The sequence below is a fragment of the Carcharodon carcharias genome, chromosome 3, assembly GCF_017639515.1.
Source record: "Carcharodon carcharias isolate sCarCar2 chromosome 3, sCarCar2.pri, whole genome shotgun sequence".
Lineage (NCBI taxonomy): Eukaryota > Metazoa > Chordata > Chondrichthyes > Lamniformes > Lamnidae > Carcharodon > Carcharodon carcharias.
The window spans coordinates 14,013,865-14,032,678 of NC_054469.1; the positions used below are offsets into that span (position 1 = coordinate 14,013,865).

The window sequence follows — 18,814 nt, forward strand, 5'->3', positions numbered from 1 at the left end:
AGTGTGGCTACATTGCTTTACAGCTCGTTTTAGCACAGTCAGGCTGCATTGCTCCTCCAGCTTATTATAGCACAGTAAGGCTGCATTGCTGTTACACCAAAGTGAAGCTGCATTGCTTTTCCAGCTTGTTCTCACTGATTCAGGCTGCATTGTTCTTCCAGCTTGTTATAGCAGAGTGAGGCTGCATTGCTGATCCAGCTTGTTATAGCACAGTGAGACAGCATTGCTGATCCAGCTTGTTATAGCAGAGTGAGGCAGCATTGCTGATCCAGCTGGTTACAAGATGCTTAGACATCATTGCATTTCCAACTTGTTACGGCACAGTGGAACAGCATTGTTGTTCCAGCTTGTTATAGCACAGTGAGACAGCATTGCCAATCCTGCTTGTTATAGCACAGTGAGACAGCATTGCCAATCCTGCTTGTTATAGCACAGTGAGACAGCATTGCTGTTCCAGCTTGTTACAGAATAATGAGACAGCATTGCTGTTTCAGTTTGTTCCAGGACATGGAGACAGAGTCCATCTACAGAGGGAAAAGTCAATTTTACCAGAGCAGGCATAGTTGGGCACATGGTCAAATCACAGAAAGATGAAGCCAAGAAACAAGCCATTCAGTCAATCCAGTCTGTGTTGGTGACTTTCTCGTGGAGAGCCTGACTTTAATGCTGGTGGCCAACTCAAATTGAAATGGAACTCCAAGGGATTGGATGACTCCAGGTTAATCACAGCGTGCTTGTTAAATTCAGTCCATTCTGAATGGCTCAACCAATCCTGAGACAGATACACACTTGCAGTGCCGTAGCCTACTGGCCTACGAACTAAGAGCTGGAAGGTGCAATTAGTCTGGATAGCTCTTTTTCGGCTGGCAAGAATGCAGTGGGCCAAATAGCCTCGTTCTGTGCCATAAATCTTCCTCTGTTTCCAAATTTCTAAGGGTGTCAAGATTTTAATCGTGACAGAGATGCTGGGTATGAGTTTGCTAAAATAGGGAACCTGTTGGTGGTGAAATCATAACCAAAGGATAGTCACCCAGAAATCCAATAAATTATTCCAAAGGAACCTATTTACCCAGAGAGTGATGGATAAGGACCACATGGAGCAGTTAAGATTGTTATGGCACAGCCATTGGTAAATGCTGAGCTGCTCAAATCCCACAGGGAAACTTGAAATAACTGCCACAACTCTTTTGCAATTTGTATAAATTTCGAGGTGCGTGCCTTGAATTCAGGAATAATAAGACCATTGAGTCTTATAGATTTTTTACAAAACTAAATTAAGCCTTTATTAAGAGAAGAAATTATTTTAAAGCACATACATAGATCTACAAATTTCTACTGTGATAACTTCTAAATCCCCGAGTTAACCTAATTCCCAGTTACACTTTCGTTAAGGCAACAGTAAGACACACAGATTTTAAAAGACCCAGGCAAAGAAACACGATACCCTGAACAATCCAATTCAAAGTGAGTTTTCTTAACTTCAGTTCTTTGTAGACAGCAGCTTGAGGTGTAAATGCTGGAGGCTTTTGCACACTTGTTTTAGATCTTAGAATGCCTGCCCTTATACACAACCTTCACTCCCTTATACATATTTTCCTCTTTGAATGCAAATTCCCATTGTTTCACCATGTCTTTGGACTTTACCCTTCTAATAATCAAATCCATCAAGGTACCAATTTTACCAGTAATCTTTGGGAAAAATAACACACTGTTTCTTAACTTCTCCTGGCTGGATTAAACATTTCACTGCTCCTTTGAAATCAATCTAGGCTGGTTTATTAAAAAATGCAAATGTTCCCTTTACACCTATGTTTACCTACTTAACATTTCAAACCTAGCTTATCTTCTATTACATCAAAGCCTTCAGACCAACTGCCTTTAATTCAATTAACACGCACACAGACACACAGACCCCACTATTACTCTACTTGACAATAAATTCCAATAATATAATGAAAATTATTATATGTTCCTGACAAGATGGATTTAGGGGGAAGATAGATAAGTAGATGAAGGAGAAAGGAATAGAAGGATATGCTGATAGGTTGAGATGAAATATGTTGGGAGAAGGCTAATGTGAGGGATAAACACCAACCTAGACTAGTTAAGTTGAATGATCTGTTTGTCTGCCGTCTGTTCTGATAATTTTATTGTGAGCTGAACGCGAAATCCTTGGCCAGAGACTGCCTGTCCTGGTGCTCATTGCTTCAAACTGGAATGTCAGGATGAAAAGTAAATTTTGAAAGAGACAAAGGAACAATGCCTTTTCTTCTTGGTATCCAAACAGGGACTTCGGAAACCCAACGCAGACGAGATCAGACATGCCACAAATGCTGTTTTCTGCCCTTCCATGTTTGGTAGCTCCCTAGACGAGATCATGAACATGCAACATGAGCACTATCCAGACCGACAATTGCCGTGGGTCCAAACCAGACTCTCGGAGGAAGTGCTGAAACTCAATGGAGCACAGACTGAGGGCATCTTCAGGTAACATTTACTGACAGTTTATTGTCAACCCTTTGGCTGGATACAGCTCACACATACCAGGAATCTTCCAATACGTTCGGCAAGTGGAACTTAGGAACAGGTGGAGCCTCTTGAGCCTGTTCCACCATTCATGGGTGACCTGTTTCAAATCTGACTTGGGCTTCCGCTAGTGTGCCTAGGCTGAAAATGTTAGGAGTCTGTTTGGCTATGATGCCTCTCATTGTCAATCTCAGTGTCTTCCTCGCACACACTTCCAGCAGGGATTGCAGGTTGCCAGGGAGCAATGCCCCTGGTCAAATTTGGTAATCTACCAAGGGGAGCTGCAGCAACCTATTTTTTTCAATAACACCAAAAAATCTCATTCAGCATTGATGAATAACATGGAGTCTACAGCGCAGGAACAGGCCATTTGGCCTAACTAATCATTTATGCTCTACACAAGCCTCCACCCACCACCTTTTCATCTATTGGTGTAGGTAAAGCTAAGAAATTCATTGACTGGTTTCAGAAAGTAATTGGAATTGACTAGCACTTGTCAGAGATTAGAAGCAATCGAGAGAACGGGGTGAGAAAGAGAATACACTGCATGCTGTGTCTGCCCTTTCCAATAAAGCATTCATCACAGACAATTCCCTGATGTATTTAATGTCCCGGATCTGCTTAACAAATACAATTCTTATTTCGGGAATTTATAATGGCATTGTGTTCTGCATAATAGCATATGTAATCTCAACATACTTCATGCGCACGTGCATGCACACATGCACACATACACGTATACATTTGCATGTGCACACACATGCACACACACACACCTTTTTATTTCAAAAGGGACTATTTGGTTTGCTCTATTAAAGAGATGGCACAAGCACAATGGACCCAAAGGCTGCCTTCTGTGCTGTAAAACTATGATAGTTTCCGCTCTAGATTATGTGCTCAACGAAATGTCGGCCAAGGGTATAATTTGTGCTTCAGAAGCATTCTCTACACACGCTCCTTGAACTCTGATTTAGAGGGAGTGCTTACTACCAATTAAACCAAGCTGACAAGGAAGGGCAAACAAATGTGCCTTTCCACAAGTGATGGGTTAGAAAGCCAATGGTGCATGACAGATTGATATGGTTGTAAAATGTATGCTTTCATTTTCATTTATAGCTATGTCATTTTATTAAAACATTCACATCTAATATTAATATGCTGGAAGGATTATTGGGGCAGTTCATCATGAGAGAGACACCATAGCTAAGAATGATCAGCTTTGAACCAGCTCATCCTGTTTGAGCCTGAGCTAACTTCAAACCCTACATCCTTGACAACTGTAAAGACCACCTCTCTTGACCCACAAAACAAATTTCCTCTCACCCCTGAAACCTTTCTCCTCCAAAAGCTGTGAATTGTCAGCCATCCCTCCCACCGTCTCCCCTCTGTGATCTACCTTCTTGGCATTGCCCTTGATTCTGCTTCAACATATTGCCCACAATGGTTTCTGTCCCCCTTCACCTCAGTCATATTGAGTGAACCTGTATGATTTCATCCTGTACTCCTTTCGTTTTCTCGATCGACGTGTAGTCATTTGTCACCATCATCTAGAGGCATGGTTTCAGCTTTCATGCCACCAAGCTCAACTTCTCTGCCTTCATTCTTGAATCCATCGTCACTACTTGTGCAACATCAAGTTACGGATCAACAAAAACCTTCTCCAATGTAATGTTAGAAATACTGAAACCGCCCTATTCAGCCTCTGTTAGAAGCTCTGCTTATTATCCCCTAATCCCATTCTCTCTCTAGATTGTTCACTCAGGTTGAACTTGTATCATTTTTGACTCTTGAGCTGAACTTCAAACCCCATATTATAGACACCATTACCTTTGTTCAACATTTCTCATTCCACTGCTGCTGAAACCCTCCCTTACATCTTGGTCACCTGAAGGCTTGGCTACTCCAAAGCTCTTCTTACTGGCCTCAACATTAAACAGAAGTCAACCGGAACTATGCCATATATATTATGTCACATACCAAAGCCTATTTCTCTAGCCTTGTCAACCTTCCCTGTCTGTCCTGCCACATCAAGTCATGAATGGTGCTAGACAATTAAATAACTAACCAGAGCAGGAGGCTCCACAAATATCCCCATCCTCAATTACTGGGGAGCCCAGTACATAAGAGAGCAAAAGACAAGGCTGAAGCATTTGCAACCATCTTCAGGCAGAAGTGCCTAGTGGATTATCCATTTCAGCCATCTCCTGAGGTCTCCAGTACCACAGATGCCAATCTTCAGCCAATTTAATTCACTTGATATCAAATAATGGCTGAAGGCACCGGATACTGCAAAGGCTATGGGCCCTGACAATATTCCGGCAACAGTACTGAAGATTTGTGCTCCAGAACTTGCCGCACCCCTAGCCAAGCTGTTCCAGTACAGCTACGACATTGGCATCTACCCGGCTGTGTGGAAAATTGCCCAGATATGTCCTGTCCACAAAAAGCAGGACAAATCCATCTGGCTATTTACCAGCCTGTCCGTTTACCCAATCATTAGCAAAGTGATGAAAGGTGTCACCAACAATGCTATCAAGCAGCACTTACAGAGTAAAAGCCTGCTCACTAATGCTCAGTTTGGGTTCTGCCAGGGTCAGTCAGTTCCTGACGAATTACAGCCTTGGTCCAAAGATGGACAAAAGGTATGAATTAACAACAAGATGAGGTGAGAGTGACTGCCCTTGACATCAAGGCAACATTTGACCCTGTGTGGCATCAAGGAACCCTAGCAAAACTGGAGTCAATGGGAATCAGGGGAAAAACTGTCCACTGGCTGGAGTCATACCTAGTACCAAGGAAGATAGTTGTGGGTGTTGGAGGTCAATCATCTCAGCTCCAGGACATCACTGCAGGAGTTTCTCAAGGTAGTGTTCTAGGCCCAACCATCTTCAGTTGCTTCATCAATGACCTTCCCTCCATAATAAGGTCAGAAGTGGGGATGTTCGCTAATTGCACAAAGTTCAGCACTACTCATGACTGCTCAGATACTGAGACAGGACCATAAGACATAGGAGCAGAAATTAGGCCATTCAGCCCATCGAGTCTGCTCCGCCATTCAATCATGGCTGATAAGTTTCTCAATCCCATTCTCCCGCCTTCGCCCTGTAACCTTTGATCCCCTTACCAATCAAGAACCTATCTATCTCCATCTTAAATACACTCAATGACCTGGCCTCCACAGCCTTCTGTGGCAATGAATTCCATAGATTCACCACTCTCTGGCTAAAGATGTTTCTCCTCATCTCCGTTCTAAAAGGTCTTCCCTTTACTCTGAGGCTGTGCCCTCGGGTCCTAGTCTCTCCTACTAATGGAAACATCTTCCCCACGTCCTCTCTATCCAGGCCTTTCAGTATTCTGTAAGTTTCAATCAAATCCCCCCTCATCCTTCTGTTCAGATGCAGGCTTGGACTGATAATTGGCAAGTAACATTCGCACTACACAAATGTCAGGTAATGACCATCTCCATCAAGAGTGAATCTAGCCATCTCCCCTTGACATTCAATGGCATTACAATCGCTAAATCCTCATCTATCAACACTCTGAGGGGTTACTATTGACCAGAAACCGAACTGGTTCAGCTATGTAAATACTGCAGCTAGGAGAACAGGTCAGAGCTGGGAATTCTATGGTGAGTAACTCACCTACTGACTCCCCAAAACCTGTCCACATCTAAAAGGCACAAGTCAGGAATGTGATTGAATACTCTCCACTTGCCTGGATGAATGCAGCTCCAACAACACTCAAGAAACTCAACACCATCTAGGACAAAACAGCCCGCTTGATTGGCACCATATCCACCACATTAAATATTCACTTCTCCACCACCAATGCACAGTGGCAGCAGTGTGCACCATCTGCAAGATACACTGCAGCAACTCACCAAGGATCCTTCAACAGCACCAGCCAAACCCGGGACCTCTACAACCTAGGAGGACAACGACAGCAGATGCATAGGAACACCACCACCTATAAGTTCTCTATCCTGACTTGGAACTGCATTGCCGTTCCTTCACTGTTGTTGAGTGAATACCCTGGAGTCCTTTTCACAACAGCACTGTGGGTGTACATATAGCCATGGACTGCAGCAGTTCAAGAAGGCGGCTCACGACCATCCTATCAAGGGCTTTGAAGGACGGGCGATAAATGCTGGCCTGGCCAATGACGTCCCTATCCTGGGAAAGAATTTTTAAAAAGTGAGATTGGTGATTTTCTAATCCAAGGAGATAATACCTGAATTGATAAGAGTTTGGAAGATCATCACTAGCATATCAATAATCTGCACCTGCATCTTTCACTATCCTGGGGTTGTAATCATCAGTACCTGAAGCCATGTCAATTATCAATCACATTATTTTCTCCACTAGCTTTTTTTAAAACTTGTATTCAATCTTGTAAGATTTTCCCTTTGATTTCCATAAGACCATAAGACATAGGAGCAGGAATTAGGCCATTCAGCCCATCGAGTCTGCTCCATTCAATCATGGCTGATAAGTTTCTCAACCTCTTCTCCCGTGTTCTCCCCGTAACCTTTGATCCCCTTACCAATCAAGAACCTATCTATCTCGGTCTTAAATACACTCAATGACCTGGCCTCCACAGCCTTCTGTGGCAATGAAGTCCATAGATTCACCACTCTCTGGCTAAAGATGTTTCTCCTCATCTCTGTTCTAAAAGGTCTTCTCTTTACTCTGAGGCTGTGCCCTCGGGTCCTAGTCTCTCCTACTAATGGAAACATCTTCCCCACGTTCACTCTATCCAGGCCTTTCAGTATTCTGTAAGTTTCAGTCAGATCCCCCCTCATCCTTTTAAACTCCATTGAGTATAGACCCAGAGTCCTCAAACGTTCCTCATACGTTAAGCCTGTCATTCCTGGGATCGTTCTCGTGAACCTCCTCTGAACCCTCTCCAGGGCCAGAACATCCTTCCGGAGAAACGGGGCCCAAAATTGCTCACAATATTCTAAATGTGGTCTGACCAGAGCCTTATAAAGCCTCAGCAGCACATCCCTGCTTTTATATTCTTGTCCTCTCGAAATAAATGCCAACATTGCATTTGCCTTCCTAACTACCGACTCAACCTGCAAGTTAACCTTAAGAGAATCCTGGACTAGGACTCCCAAGTCCCTTTGCACTCCAGATTTCTGAATTCTCTCCCCATTTAGAAAATAGTCTATGCCTCTTTTCTTCCTACCAAAGTGCATGACCTCACACTTCCCCACGTTGTATTCCATCTGCCACTTCTTTGCCCATTCTCCTAACCTGTCCAAATCCTTCTGCAACCTCCCCGCTTCCTCAATACTACCTGTCCCTCCACCTATCTGTATCATCTGCAAACTTAGCCAGGATACCCTCAGTTCCTTCATCTAGATCATTAATGTATAAAGTGAAAAGTTGTGGTCCCAACACTGACCCCTGCGAAACTCCACTAGTCACTGGCTGCCATCCTGAGAAGGACCCCCTTATCCCCACTCTCTGCCTCCTGCCAGACACCCAATCTTCTATCCATGCTAGTACCTTGCCTCTAACACCATGGGCTCTTATCTTACTGAGCAGCCTCCTGTGCGGCACCTTGTCAAAGGCCTTCTGGAAGTCCAAGTAGATAACATCCATTGGCTCTCCTTTGTCTAACCTACTCGTTACCTCCTCAAAGAATTCTAACAGATTTGTCAGGCATGACCTCCTCTTGATGAAACCATGCTGATTTTGCCCTATTTTATCATGCACTTGCAAGTATTCTGAAATCTCATCCTTAATAATGGACTCTAAAATCTTACCAACGACCGAGGTCAGGCTAATAGGCCTGTAATTTCCCGTCTTTTGCCTCACTCCCTTCTTAAACAGGGGGGTTACATTAGCGATTTTCCAGTCCTCTGGGACCCTCCCTGACTCGAGTGATTCCTGAAAGATCATCACTAACGCTTCTACTATCTCTTCAGCTATCTCCTTCAGAACCCTGGAGTAAAATCCATCTGGTCCAGGTGATTTATCCAGCTTCAGACCTTTCAGTTTTCCTAGCACCTTCTCTTTGGTAATGACCACCGTACTCACCTCTGCCCCCCGACTCTCTTGAACTTTGTAGATGTTACTCATGTCTTTCACTGTGAAGACTGACGCAAAGTACCTATTCAGTTCCTCCGCCATTTCTTTGTTCCCCACTAGTACATCTCCAGCGTCATTTTCCAGTGGCCCAATGTCCACTTTTGCCTCTCTTTTACCCTTTATGTATCTAAAAAAAACTCCTGCAATCTTCTTTTATATTTCCTTCTAGTTATACTCACATCTCTGGTATTTTAGCCTCTTCCTCTACTGTGAAGACCAGTACAATGTAATTATTTAGCAAGTCTGCTATTTTTTGATTTCCAGCCAATTTAGTAACTTTGATCAAAAGATTGTGTATCTAAACCTATGTGCAATACTTTCCATTTCTCATTAAATTTCCATTTTCATTGAACTCCTCATCACGTAACCAATCTAAATCCTTCATTATCCTTTAGATGCATCCTTTGTCTCTGATGTCTTCCATGCTCTCCTTTGGTGTTAGAAAGCTTATAATTGGCTTCAGTATCAAGATCATTTATGTCAATCATGGCTCTCCACCCAGCACCTCCCAAATTGGCTTTCCATCTACTGTTGTCTGTCATTTTAGACAAATATTTATCCACCTTCATTGCCTTACCCTCACTTTGTGTCTTTTCGTTCAGTTAGAAGTCTTGCTTATGAGCCTGATCAAAAGCCTGATGAATATTCAAGTAAACAACACAAAAGGGAGTTCCACCATCTATTCTATCCGTGACATTCTCAAAGAAGTCAAGATTCATTAGAGAGAATGTTTTGTTCTAAATTCATGCTGAATGCTTTTTATCATCTTTGATACATTACACAATTCCATTGAACTTCTGCAACAATTTACTCCTCACAGCTCTTCTTGATCTTCACAGTTGTAATTGGCCTCAGTATCCCAATGCTGAAGAGCAGGATGGGGGGTAGACGATAAAAAAAATATAATCAACCAGCCAGGGTTTTTTTTTCTTTCATGGAATGTGAGCGTTGCCAGCTAGGCCAGCAGTTATTGGCCTTGAGAAGGTGGTGGTGAGCTGCCTCTTGAGCTGCTGCCGTCCATGTGGTGTAGGTACATCCACAGTGCTGTTAGGGAGGGAGTTCCATGATTTTGACTCAGTGACAGTGAAGGAATGGCAATATAGTTCCACGTCAGGATGATGTGAGGCTTGAAGGGGATCTTGCAAGTGGTGGTGTTCCCATGCATCTGCTGCCCTTGTCCTTCTAGGTGGTAGAGGTCGCAGATTTGGAAGGTGTTGTTGAAGGAGCCTTGATGAGTTGCTGCAGTGCATTATGTAGATGGTACACACTGCTGCCACTGTGCATCGGTGGTGGAGGGAGTGAACTTTGAAGGTGATGGATGGGGTGCCAATCAAGTGGGCTGCTTTGTCCTGGATTGTGTTGAGCTTCTTGAGTGTTGTTGGAGCTGCACTCATCCAGGCAAGTGGAGAGCATTCCATCACACTCCTGACTCATGCCTTTTAGATGTGGACAGACGTTGGGGAGTCAGGAGGTGAGTTACCCACCACAGAATTCCCAGCCTCTGACCAGTTCTTTTAGCCACAGTATTTATGTGGCTAGTCCAGTTCAGTTTCTGGTCAATGGGGGATTCAACAATGGTAATGCCATTGAATGTCAAGAGGAGATGGTTCGATTCTGTCTGGTTGGAAATGGTCATTGCCTGGCACTTGTGTAGTGCAAAGGTTACTTGCCACTTGTCAGTCCAAGCTGATTATTGCTCTAGCCCTTGATGAAAAGTTTTGTGTGAGTGCCTGTGTGTATTTTGTGTGTCATCAGGTCAGGAGAGGATGGCCATGTTCAGTGTTCAGACATACATAAAAAATGTAAATAGGAACAGGAGCAGAACATGCGGACCCTCGAGCCTGCTCCGCCATTCAACATGATCATGATTGATCTTGGGCTTCAACTCCACTTCCCTATATCCCTTGATTCCCTGACAGACCAAAAATCTATCTATCCCAGCCTTAACCATAACCAGTGATGGAGCTTGCAGAATCCTCGCAGGAACATAGGATACTGTTGGACTGCTTCCTCCAGTTTCTCCCACGTAACTACAAAGCCTCGTGCATCATAATACTGACACTACCCAAACTTATCCGAAAGCCATGTATTCCTGTTAGCAGCAAAAATCAGTATAAAAGCCCAGACTTTAGTGAAAATCGCCCCCCGGGCCGGACCCCCCCCCGACCCTCTTAGGCAATCAAAATTGGCGAGGAGATCAGCCTGGCCCTGATTAATGTAATGTGGCACCTGCCTTTTGTATGAGGTGATCCCAGCCTCTGTCAGAACCAGTTTTAGTTCTTCTTGAAGCAATTCAGTGAATGAATGTTCACCACACAAGCTTGCAACCTGTTCCAGGCTTTCACTATTCCCTGAAAAAAGAGCCTCCTCCTGACATCTAACCTTGATCTGGCCTTGCAGAATTTGTGATTGTGACCACGATCCTCTCCCAACTCATTTAGTTGACATATACTTTCTGCACAGACACAATCTGTTCCCTTAATCATTTTATAAACCTTGGTCAAATCAAGCTCTCAATTCTTGTCACTCCAGTGATGTATTACCAGGATCAGTGCCTGCCATGAAACCATAATCACAGTATGAGTCAGCACCTTCAGAAAAGGAGGAAGAGAAAAGGAGACTATGAAGGGATAGAGGAAACAAAAAAAGTCACTGGATTTTGTGGTCAGCAGCACTGACCATGAAGAATTCTGCCCACAGATCTAACATCATAATCACTTTCCCAATAGCTTTGAAAATAAATTGTAAAGCCACTTCTGTTTAGCTCATTTGTACGGGTTCCAACATCTCAAAATGCTGCAGGTAACTAAGTGCCTTTTGATCGATTGTTAACACTGATTGGATGTGTTCCCAAAGTTTTATCACATGAGTTCTTGCCCCCAACCTCCTCACCCCCAGGTTCATACCATTGGTCACCCAATACATCCATCCTATCTCTGCAACATTCATCCTTTGGAAAATAAGCAGAATTCCCTTTTCCTCACTGGATGATAAATATTGACTGCCAGTAAAATGGCCTCTTGTCAATCTGTTTTATAAGTAAGAAATTAAGTAAATAAGTAATAAGTAAATAATTTTCAAAAGAAAAGGAAGAAACATTTTTTAAAACTCCTGTGATTTTCCTCCTGAGTGCTGCTCCTAGCAAGGTCCTGAGATTAATCTTTAATTCCTGGAGATTCTAGGAGGTTGGCAATGCCAGATGTTTGGCAGCTCAATCCTGCAGTATTAGAGCACACCAAAGGCTTCTAAACAAAGAAAATTACTTCAGCCGTGCATCAATTGTCCCTGTTTGTTTGTTTTCAACTTTGCATTGTTCAACTCTGCACTGGTTTATTGGCCTCATTAGTCTCCTGTTAACCACTATTGCAGAAAGCCATGACTCTGAATCTTGCTTCATTTGGCAGGCAGGAATTGGGGGAGGGAGGAGGGTTGGTTGCTTACAAGATGGATAGTTTGAAGCATAGTGCGGAGACAAAGAGAGGTTAGTGGTGTGGGCTGCTCACTAACAAATGACTCTGAATAACATTAATATTGCTGCTGTGTCCTTCTGTCTTTCTGCAGAGTCCCCGGGGACATCGATGAGGTCAACGCCCTCAAGCTTCAAGTGGATCAGTGGGTTATCCCACAAGGGCTGACAGACCCTCATGTTCCAGGTAAGGCCACTTGCTGATCATAGTGAAGGATGCACTGGGAGAGCAAAACCTGTTGTCACTTGAATTTTGGAAAGCGTTTTTCTTTGGCTTGTCACGGGGATCAGCAGTCGTGCTGCTTCCATCCCCCTCCCAACCCTGTTACTCCTGAGAAGTGAACCTCCAGCTTCTTCCCTCAAAGATGTGTCTGTGCCATCTCGTCTTGTTTAGCTTAGTTAAGCATGCTTAAGCTCAGTGCACTAAGGCTGATTCATCCCTTTTCCCAACATCATTCTTTTCCCTTCGTCTCGCTTTCCTCCACTCTGGGAGCAGACAGAGAAATAAACCCAGCAGCTTAATTTTTTTTAGGCTGTATCAATCACATCAATCAGATTTTCTTTCTTTAAAAAGAAAGCTTCCCCTGCTGTGTAACCAAACAGATCAGAAAAGTTCCAGACTTAAGGGGGCCGAATCAGACCTCCTCCCACTCCTGATCACTCTCCACGTGGGGGGCTGAATTGGGCTCAATTATGATGCCTCCTCCTTAATCAGACAAGCAGAAGACGCTCTGTCAGAAGAACAACTAGTTGGGCTTGGCACTGGGGTCTACTTTAACAAGAAAGTCATTGCATTCACGCCAGGGGAGGGGAGCAAATTGCAGTGAGAGAGAACAGATTGTACCTTCAAGAATAGATGATATTGCTGGCAATCATCAACACACCAGAAACAGCAGCAGCAGCAGCTTTAAAAATAAGAAGGGATGCACATTTTCATGTCACACTACAAAAGATCAAAGCACAGAGCTGTGATGAAATGGTGCATTATAATAATACTCTTCCTCTGCTCGAACTGTTGCACTACATGCAAGGGCAGTGCTTTGATGTCATTCTAACAAATTTAATATAAAGCACCTTTTGACACACAGTGCCCGTGAGACACTATTAGTGCAGCAGGAGTTGTTTTAGCATTTGAGGAGATTAAACAACCACACTATACTGCTGCAATTTGTTAGGAAGCTGATTAGAATTCCTGCTGTGCTACTGGTACTCGTTTCCAAAATAACCCTTTGGGTGCCTGTAAAGATTCACTTCTCCTTTCGTGGTACGGCACAAGACAGCAGCACTAGTGCCCGGGGCATGGCAAATCTGTAAATTCATCTTCCCTGTTCTGCTGAGTTAGCTTTGCTCACGTGCATCTCAGACAGAGTTAACTCGAGTAGAGTAGGACTGCAACAATTGAAATCAGCACTTGGGGGTTTAGGGACGGAAAAACAAGCAGGCTGGAAGGAAAAAGAACAGACAAAGAAGAACTTGCATTTATATAGCACCCTTTATGATCTCAGAACGTCCCAAAGTGTGGTACAGCCAATAAAGTACTTCTGAAGTGCAGCCACTGTAATATAGGAAACAAGACAGCTAATTTTTCAGTAGTTGCTTCTCACAAACATCAGTGTGATGATCATCAGATTTTTTTTAGGAATAAATATTGACAAGGACACTGGGGAGAACTGCCCTGCTCTTCATCAAGTAGTGTCAAAGAACAAAGAGAAGTACAGCACAGGAACAGGCCCTTCGGCCCTCCAAGCCTGTGCCGATCATATTGCCTTTTAAACTAAAACATTTTGCACTTCCGGGGTCTGTATCCCTCTATTCCCATCCTATTCATGTACTTGTCAAACTGCCTCTTACACACCACTATCGTACCTGCTTCCACCACCTCCTCTGGCAGCGAATTCCAGACACTCACTACCCCCTGTGTAAAAAAACTTGCCCCGCACATCTCCTCTGTAGTTTTCTCCTCTCACCTTAAATCTATGTCCCCTAGTAATTGACTCTTCCGCCCTGGGAAAAAGCTTCTGACTATCTACTCTGTCCAAGCCACTCATAATTTTATAAACTTCTATCAAGTCGCCCTCAATCTCCATCGCTCTAGTGAGAATAATCCGAGTTTCTCCAACCTCCCCTCATAGCTAATAACCTCCAGACCAGGCAGCATCCTGGTCTTCTGCACCCTCTCCAACGCCTCCATATCCTTCTGGTAATGTGGCGACCAGAATTGCACACAATATTCCAAGTGTGGCCTAACCAAGGTTCTATACAGCTGCAGCATGACTTCCCGGCTTTTATACTCAATACCCCTGCCGATGAAGGCAAGCATGCCATATGCCTTCCTGACTACCTTATTCATGAAACATTTATGCCCAGTTAAGTGAGCACACAGCGCCTCACCTGAAAGATGGTTCCCCCACTAGTGTAGCACTCCTCTATACTCCCATCGTAGATTCTGTGTTCAAGTCTTTAGAGTGGGGTATGAACCCACAACCTCCTGACTACAGAGAGGAGATTGCCACCCACTGAGCCACGGTTCAGACTAGGAGCCTTCTACATGGAATGATTAGTTGGTAGAAATAAATGATGGTCCATTACCAATGAGAGCCAGCATTCCAGGAGAGAAGGGAATGTTGACTCTGCAATCTTAAATAAGTCGATCAAAAAGATTGTGTTTTTGCAATGGAGATGTGATTCTCATTAAACAGGCTGAGGGCCACTTGCAAGCCCACCTCCCAGACTCGGTGCCTGTGAACCTCTGTTCACAGCGGCTGAGCTGTATTTCTGCACTGCTCTCTGTCCTGTTCCTTGCACATCAGGGTAAGGTAGCAAAGGATGGGAAGGGAATGCTATTGGGAAAGTTATGGTGTACCTGCTTCCACCCAGCGAGTGAACTGGCTTGCCATTGTCATGTGACCTCTGATGTCATCTTTTGGTAAATAAAGGTTTTAGAGGGCTGTAGCCATTTTACCCACCGCATGGAACAGTCTCTCCCTCTCCACCTTTAAGACACTTCTTAAAGCTTACCTCTTTGACAAAGTTTTTGGCCAGCTGCCCTAATACCTCCTTTTTAGCTCGGTACCAGTTTTTGTCTGCTTAGCTCCTGTGAAGTGCCTTTGTAACATTAAAGGTGCTATATAAATACATGTTGTTGCTTTGTAGATAGTGTAAGTTCAACAAGGCAGGCCACTTTTAAAACAAAGTGGAATTGTGGACTTGAATGTTACAGAACTGGCGGTTATGGCTGACTTTGGTTTGTCCCACTGTGATACATAGCAATGATCTAAGCTCGATCTGCTTGCTCCAGTTCTGCTGACAAGAGAGCTCACTTACTTCTTTTGAGTAATGCTTCATCTCAAGTGCTGTAAGAAGAATTTGAAAGGGATGTGTTTGATTAATCCCTCATTAATCCTTTGTATTGTTTCTCCAGTCTTCAGCCTGACTGTTTGATATCATATGAATAATGTTTTTTCTTGGGAATTATTCTATTTGTGAATAATCCTGTACAATACTACAGCCTGTTACTGTCCTACTGTCTGCTCCTTTGTGTCAATTATTTATCTGACTACAGTCCTGTGAAGCAACTGGGTACATTTTACGTTAGAAGGCTGTATGAATGCAAATGACTATTATTTTTGTATATGTGTGGAATGGTTACGTTTAGTCATATTCGGAAGTGAGAAGCATCCTTTGTACTGTCCAGTTTATAATCAGTGGGAGAATTGTTTTCTCTGCATCATATTATGTCCCAGAAACTAAATACAGCAAAAATTTCTAGTTTTTTTTTAATTCATTGACGGGATGTGGGCATTTATTGCCCATCCCTAGTTGCCCTTCAGAAGGTGGTGGTGATCTGCCTTCTTGAATTGCTGCAGTCCTTGTGGTTTAGGTACACCCACAGTGCTGTTAGGAAGGGAGTTCCAGAATTTTGACCCAGTGACAGTGAAGGAACGGTGATATATTTCCAAGTCAGGATGGTGAGTGACTTGGAGGGGAACTTCCAGGTTGTGGTGTTCCCATGTGTTTGATGCCCTTGTCCTTCTCGACGGTAGTGGTCGTGGGTTTGGAAGGTGCTGTCTAAGGAGCCTTGGTGAATTCTTGCAGTGCATCTTTTAGATGTTACAGACTGCTGCCACAATGCATCGGTGGTGGAGGGAGTGAATGCTTGTGGATGGGGTGCCAATCAAGTGGGCTGCTTTGTCCTGGATGGTGTCAAGCTTCTTGAGTGGTGTAGGAGCTGCGCTCATCCAGGCAAGTCTGGAATATTCCATCACACTCCTGACTTGTGCTTTGTAGATGGTAGACGGGCTTTGGGAAGTCAGGAAGTGAGTTACTCGTTGCACAATTCCTAGCCTCTGACCTGCCACAGTATTTATATGGCTTGTTTAGTTCAGTTTCTGGTCAATGGTAACCCCCAGGATGTTGAAAGTGGGGGATTCAATGTTGGTAATGCCATTGAACAATGGTTGGATTCTCTCTTGTTGGAGATGTTCATTGTCTGGCACCTGTGTGGCACAAATGTTACTTGCCACTTGTCAGTCCAAGCCTGGACATTGTCCAGATCTTCCTGCATTTGGACATGGACTGCTTCAGTATCTGAGGTATCACAAATGGTACTGAACATTGTGCAGTCATCAGCACAATGACCTTATGATGGAAGAAAGGTCATTCATGAAGCAGCGGAAGAAGGTTGGGCCTAGGACACTACCCTGGAACCCATGTCCTGGAACTGAGATGACTGGCCTTCAACAACCACAACCATTTTCCTTTGTCCCAGGTACGACTCCAACCAATGGAGTGTTTTCCCCCCGATTCCCACTGACTTCAGTTTTGCTGGAGCTCCTTGATGCCACACTCGGTCAAATGCTGTCTTGATGTCAAGGTCTTGATTGTCTCACCCCACCTTGGGAGATCAACTCTTTTGTCAATGTTTGAACCAAGGCTGTGATGAGGTCAGGAGCTGAGTGGCCCTGGCAGAACCCAAACTGGGCATCAGTGAGCAGGTTATTGCTAAGCAAGTGCTGCTTGGTAGCAGTGTTGATGACCCCTTCCATTACTTTACTGATGATGGAGAGTAGACTGATGGGGATGTAATTGGCTGGGTTGGATTTGTCCTGCTTTTTGTGTACAGGACATACCTGGGCGATTTTCCACATAGCCAGGTAGGTGCTAGTGTTGTAGCTGCACTGGAACATCTTGGCTAGGGGCACGGCAAGTTCTGGACCACAAGTCTTCAGTACTATTGCTGGAATATTGTCAGGGCCCATAGCTTTTGCACTATTCAGTGCCTTTAGCCGCTTCTTGATATCACTTGGAATTAATTGAATTGGCTGAAGACTGGCATCTGTGACGGTGAGGACCTCTAGAGGAGTCCGAGATGGACCATCCATTCGGCACTTCTGGCTGAAGATTGTAACAAATTGTAGCTTCAACCTTATTTTTTGGACTGATGTGCTGGGCTCCTCCAACATTGAAGATGGGGATATTAGTCGAGCCACCTCCTCCAGGGAGTTGTTTGATTGTTCACCATCATTCACGATTGAATGTGGCAGGACTTGCAAAGCTTAGATCTGTCCCATTGGTTGTGGGATCACTTCGCTCTGTCTATCATTTGCTGCTCATGCTGTTTGGCACGCAAAGTAGTCCTATGTTAGCTTCACAGGTTAACACCTAATTTTTAGGTATGCCTGCTGTTGCTTCTGGTGTGCCCTCCTGCACACTTCATTGAACCAGGGTTGATCCCCTGGCTTGATGCTAATGGCAGAGTGGGGGATATGCTGGGCCGTGAGGTTATAGATTGTGTTCGAGTACAATTCTGCTGCTGCTGATGGCCCACAGCGCTTAGTGTCCAGCATGTATGGGGAATAGGTGGTGCTGGTTAATCAAACATGCCGGTTCCCAAAGAGTTCCACATGTTCAACCAATCAGAGCCCCTGGGTGATCCCGTGGTGATGCAGGTGTTGAGGCCTCACGAGAAGCTTGGGAGCACGTGAACCGAGTGAGCAGCACCAAGGGAACATGGTGCTGCGAACAGTGGGAGGCTGAGACTGGAGTGAGGGCAGGCCGTGGATAACGACTACCCGTGAGTCTGACAGTTTTTAGCGGCTGTATGGGAGTGGGATTGCTGGGTGGATGAGAGACATCATCTCCAGTCAAAAACAGACTTGACAGAAATTCCAGCTAGTAGAGAATTCAGGTTGGTTAAAGGCTGGATGACACAAAATTTACTGGACATAGAAAAGCAAAATACTGCGAAATCTGAAATAAAATAAGAAAATGCTGGAAATACTCAGTGGGCTAGGCAGCATCAGTGAAGCAAGAAGCAGTTAACGTTTCAAGTCAACTTCACATCAGAACTCTGGTTCCAGCTCTGAGCAATTGTAAGCTTAACTTTGGAATTATATTTTGCCATGAAAGCAGGAAGAGAGCGTTGGGAGCAAGGCCACATCACAGAATCTTTTGTGTGGAAGAAGGCCATTCGGCCCATCAAGGCTCACTGAAAGAGCGTTCTACCTAATCCCTCTCCCCTGCTTTATCCCCGTAACCTCGCCCACTTTTCTTCTCAGGTAACAATCCAATTCCCTTTTGAATTCCTCGATTGAACCTTTCTCCACCACCCTCTTAGGAAGTTCGCTCCAAACTCCAACCACTCTCTGGGTGAAAAAATTTTCCTCACATCACTTCCAGTCCTTTTGCCCATTATTTTGAATCTGTGCCCCTTAGTTCTTGATGT

The 18,814-nt window shown here is 44.2% G+C and overlaps 1 protein-coding gene across 1 annotated transcript in view; it reads left to right on the plus strand.

The window, feature by feature from the left end:
* Positions 1–18,814, plus strand: part of arhgap39 (Rho GTPase activating protein 39) — a 487,284-nt gene that overhangs the window by 461,475 nt on the left and 6,995 nt on the right. The window contains exons 16-17 of the mRNA XM_041183281.1: positions 2,288–2,487; positions 12,186–12,277. Of these exons, the coding sequence (XP_041039215.1) occupies positions 2,288–2,487; positions 12,186–12,277 (292 nt within the window). The remainder of the gene's footprint in view (positions 1–2,287; positions 2,488–12,185; positions 12,278–18,814) is intronic.